Source organism: Borostomias antarcticus (assembly GCF_949987555.1).
Source record: "Borostomias antarcticus genome assembly, chromosome: 17".
Lineage (NCBI taxonomy): Eukaryota > Metazoa > Chordata > Actinopteri > Stomiiformes > Stomiidae > Borostomias > Borostomias antarcticus.
The window spans coordinates 2,881,974-2,886,191 of NC_140250.1; the positions used below are offsets into that span (position 1 = coordinate 2,881,974).

The 4,218-nt window shown below is 49.4% G+C and overlaps 1 protein-coding gene across 1 annotated transcript; it reads right to left on the minus strand.

Annotated features, from left to right (window-relative positions):
- Nucleotides 1-491: 491 nt before the first annotated feature.
- On the minus strand, nt 492-2,503 carry nat16 (N-acetyltransferase 16; the record flags this gene model as incomplete). The annotated part of the gene is made up of 3 exons (XM_084451506.1): nt 492-1,079; nt 1,812-2,036; nt 2,288-2,503. The coding sequence occupies 3 exons, from the start codon at nt 2,501-2,503 to the stop codon at nt 492-494; spliced, it is 1,029 nt and encodes a 342-aa protein (XP_084307632.1).
- Nucleotides 2,504-4,218: the final 1,715 nt, after the last annotated feature.

Sequence of the window (4,218 nt, forward strand, 5' to 3'; positions counted from 1 at the left end):
TCAAGAGGTGTGCAGACTTCTTTTCAACTCAGAATGTGTACATATTTATATTTCATATTTACAAAAGGAAGAGGAACCAAAGGTGAGCGATAAACCCTAAGCTTGCTTGCATATTTTTTTCTTTTCAAAGAATAACATTAGCGTAACGTATTCGCATTTCAAGAGTTAGATTTGTGCAATGAGCGAGTGACTGAATGAATGACTGAGAGAAATGTTTCATAAACTAAGCCATTTGAAGAACGTTCTTGTTCTAAGAATGTTTTTGTTAGCATTGTGTTAAATAAAACATAATTGCAAATCTAACGGCGCCTCTCTGAATTGCTTTCGCTAGACTTTACACTTTTGTTTTGTTGTTTTCGAACCCTTCAGAAGGTTCTCAGGGGACTATTTCTAAACATAGAATTTCCTCTTTTTTTTCATCCTCCATCTTGTCTCCCTTCAGGCTCCTCCTCTTCCTCGTCCTCCACTTCCTCCTTTTCCTCCAATGAAAGCTACACAACATCAGACTCCACCACACACTGCTCTGTGTAGCCCTTCACAAGCTCCACCCCCAGGGTGTTGTGGCAGAATTCCGACATCGGCTTCCAAAGGGGCGGATCCAGGAACACCTGGCACATCACATGACCCTTTAGGGTACGGGTGTGGCGCCTCAAGTGACTCAAAAACTGCTGGAGGACCATTCCTGGGTCCTTCCCAAACACGTCGATGTTGAGGTAGTACCAGTCGTCTCCGATGGGGACGCGGAATGGGGCGGTGCAGAGACTGACCACGGAAGGGGCGGCGGAGTCGTCCACCATCCAATCGATATCCTTCTTCATGAGGATGTCCATGTTGCTGGGCAGCGGCTTGAAGGGTTGCCAGTCCTGGACGATGGTGGCGTTGGGGAGGACTTCCTGCAGCAGGTCGGAAGACAGGAAGAGCCCGAGGGCCGCCGCCGGGTCCAGGCGGACCGGGGGTGCCTCGGGGGGGGCGGAGGAGGAGGAGGAGGAGGAGGTGGCTCGGGTCAGGCCCACATCTGGGCTGAGCTCCGAGAGGCGGAGTTTGAGATCCTCGGCGCGGAAGCGAACCAATAGGATGCCCTTTGGGGGAGAGGTGGTGGAGGAAGAGGCGATAAGGTTAGTACTGGTAGACTTCACTTGGACTACACTTAAGCTCACACTGTGGTATGACTTCAGTAAAATGTTTCACCTAGTATACAGGGGCGGTAGGTAGCCCAGTGGTGACAGCGTCCCATCAGTGTCTGGGCTCGGCCACTTGGTGGTTTCCTATCAATCATTGCCTACCATTGTGCTCTTGAGCAAGGAACTTAACCGCACACTAGCTTATAATTGTACCTCGCTTTGGATGAAGGCTTCTGCTAAATGACTAAAAATGTAAAATATGATCAAAGCTTTTCTTAGTTAAGATTATTTTCTGAGCATTTAGATGGTCCGTAACACTTTACCATAAGGGTACATTAATAAGCATTAGTTAATGCATTATTAAGCATTAAGTAACAGTTAACTAATGTCTCCATTAACCATTTGCTAATGTTATTTATGTTAACTAAGGTTTACTCACCTAATCCTAACCCTAACCCTAACTAAGGTATTAATTAACATTAGTAACCTAACCTAACCTAACCATAAATAAGCATTAGTTAACAGTTAACTAATGTTTTTTGTGACCCTTATTGTAAAGTGTGACCAGATGATCTATAAGGGAAATTGACATGGCTGAGATATCATCCATCTTAAATACATTTATCAATATTATTAATTAACGACAAATCATCAGTACCAATAATCATTGAACAAGAGTCAGTCCAGTACCTGCTTGGTGATGAGCCGGTACTTCTGGAAGTCCTTGGGGCCGAGCTGGTCATCGCGGGTCAGCCGGCTGACCTTGACTTCGGGGAATTTGGACTTGACCAGCTGGGAGCAGAACCGGAGCAGGACCCCCGCCACACCCTTCCCTCGCTCCTGGGGGGCCACACGGAGCCCCTCCACCAGCATGGTCTCCCCGTCGTCGATCACACACACAGACTCCAGCGCAATCTTGGCGGGGGGAGGGGGGGGGGGGGGTCGATATTACTTGGTTTAGAGAACGAATGACCATACTTCTGATGGTCATTTCAACAAAAGGAGTAGTCACAACAACATCTCGCTGCTCTGATACCACCTTTAAACGTTCATAACTCCCTTATAACCCCTTTTATACGTTAACACCTTCATAACACCCTTATAACACCTTAATAACACCTCTTAATAACATATCTGTACTGTTAAGTGTTTCCGCGTCCCCTCACCACTTTGCCCTGCTTGCGGGCGAGTATGACGGTGCGGTTGGCCTCCTGTAGCCAGGCCTGGTAGCGCGTGGGCAGGTAGTCCAGGCCGCCGTAGATGTCCTGACTCATCACCATGATCTCCTCGAAGTCCTCCTCCGTCGCCACGGAGAACTGTAGGCCCGTCTGAGGAGGGGCTTCGGGGAGCTGGGGGCGGGGCAGGCTGTTCTCGATCTTCATCTTCTAGGATGGGGTTGGGGGGGTTGAAGATAAGGGGGGGAAGAAGGTGAAGGAAGAGGAGAGGGAGAGGAGGGTCGGAGAGGGGTGAGAGGGAGGGAGAGGAGGGGGAAGTTTAAAAAAAAAAAAGAAAAAAAAGAGGAGAGCAAGAGACAGAGAGGACGAGATCGAAGGGGAGAGCGATGGAGAAAGGGAGAGAGGAAAGGAGAGCATCGGGGAGAGAGAGAGGGAGGGGGAAAAGAGAGAGAGAGAGGGGAGACAGACAGAGAGAGAGAGAGAGAGGGGTGATGGCGAGAGATTAGATTAGGAGCCACATGACGAGTGAGTAAGCAGGATGCATTATCAGTTTGGGGTAATTGTTCTTTGTTCGAGCTGTTCTGTCCTCCGGACTGAGCATCCCAGCCACAGACCAACGCAGAACCTTGAAAACAGCAGAGGACAGGACAGGACTGAAGCCGGGAACGGATAAAACGTTTGCCTTCGAACACATTCAGAAGCGAGGCGGTGGGAAATCGGTCGCATGTAAACGGTAAACAATGTCTTTGTTTGTAAATAAAAGCAACGTGGTCAAGTCGGTATAGGCCGGGATGACAAAACAAGAGCAGTGAGTCGGGGCCGGAAGGACCGGGAGACTCAGCCTTTCTGAGTGTGTTTTCGTCAGACAGACAATGGTGACCTGGCACTAACATGGGCACGGGGGCTGGTGCCAGTCGGGCAGGGTGGGCACAGAGACAGAGAGACGGGGAGAGAGAGAGAGCGGGAGATAGAGAGAGATAGAGAGAGAGAGAGAGATAAAGAGAGAGCGATAGCGAGAGAGAGACACACACAGAAAGAGCCAAAGAGATAAAGTGGAGCCTGACACCCCCCTCAATCGCCCCCCTAATCCTTAGAGTAATTCCAACCCCCCCGCCCCGCCCTACCCACCATACACACACACACACACACACACACACACACACACACACACACACACACACACACAGTGTTCCAGTAAAAACAAACACGGTTTTTCCACGGCTCAAGAGAGGAGAAGAACAGAGCAGCAGGTGATGTCCATAGACGTCCCTGGACTGGGGGATTTAAAATAAAATAAAATAAAATAAAAACACAAAAAAAACTTTCAAACTTTCAAATACCAGAAGGGTTCGGCAATTCCGGTGCCCCCATTCCAGTGGTTCCATTTGTGCCAAGGCAAGATCTGTCAAGCAAAGATTAAACAAAGTGTTTGAAAGGATTTGCATGATTCTGCATGGTGACGGGACAGAGATGCTTTGAACTGGGCTGAACTAGGACAGACCTATTCTGAGCCAGGGCAGGAGTATGAATGTGTGAACAGGCCCTGAGGTGTGTGTGTGTGTGTGTGTGTGTATGCGTGTGTGTGTGTGTGTGTGTGTGTATGCGTGCGTGCGTGCGTGCGTGCGTGCGTGCGTGCGTGCGTGTGTGTGTGTGAGGAGAGAGAGGCCAGACATTTCCAATATTGGGTTTATAGGAGCTGAGCTGGTCAGGGCATGTCCAGAGAAAACACTGTCTGCTCTTGACCCACACTGTACTGGGGGGCCAGTAGTTTTCCATCAACTGACTGACTGACTGACTGACTGACTGACTGACTGACTGACTGACTGACTGACTGACGGGTTGATTGACTGGCTGGTTGATTTCCTGACTGGCTGGCTAACTGGCTTGCCGGCTGCTTGACTGCCTGGCTGTTTGGTTGCTCT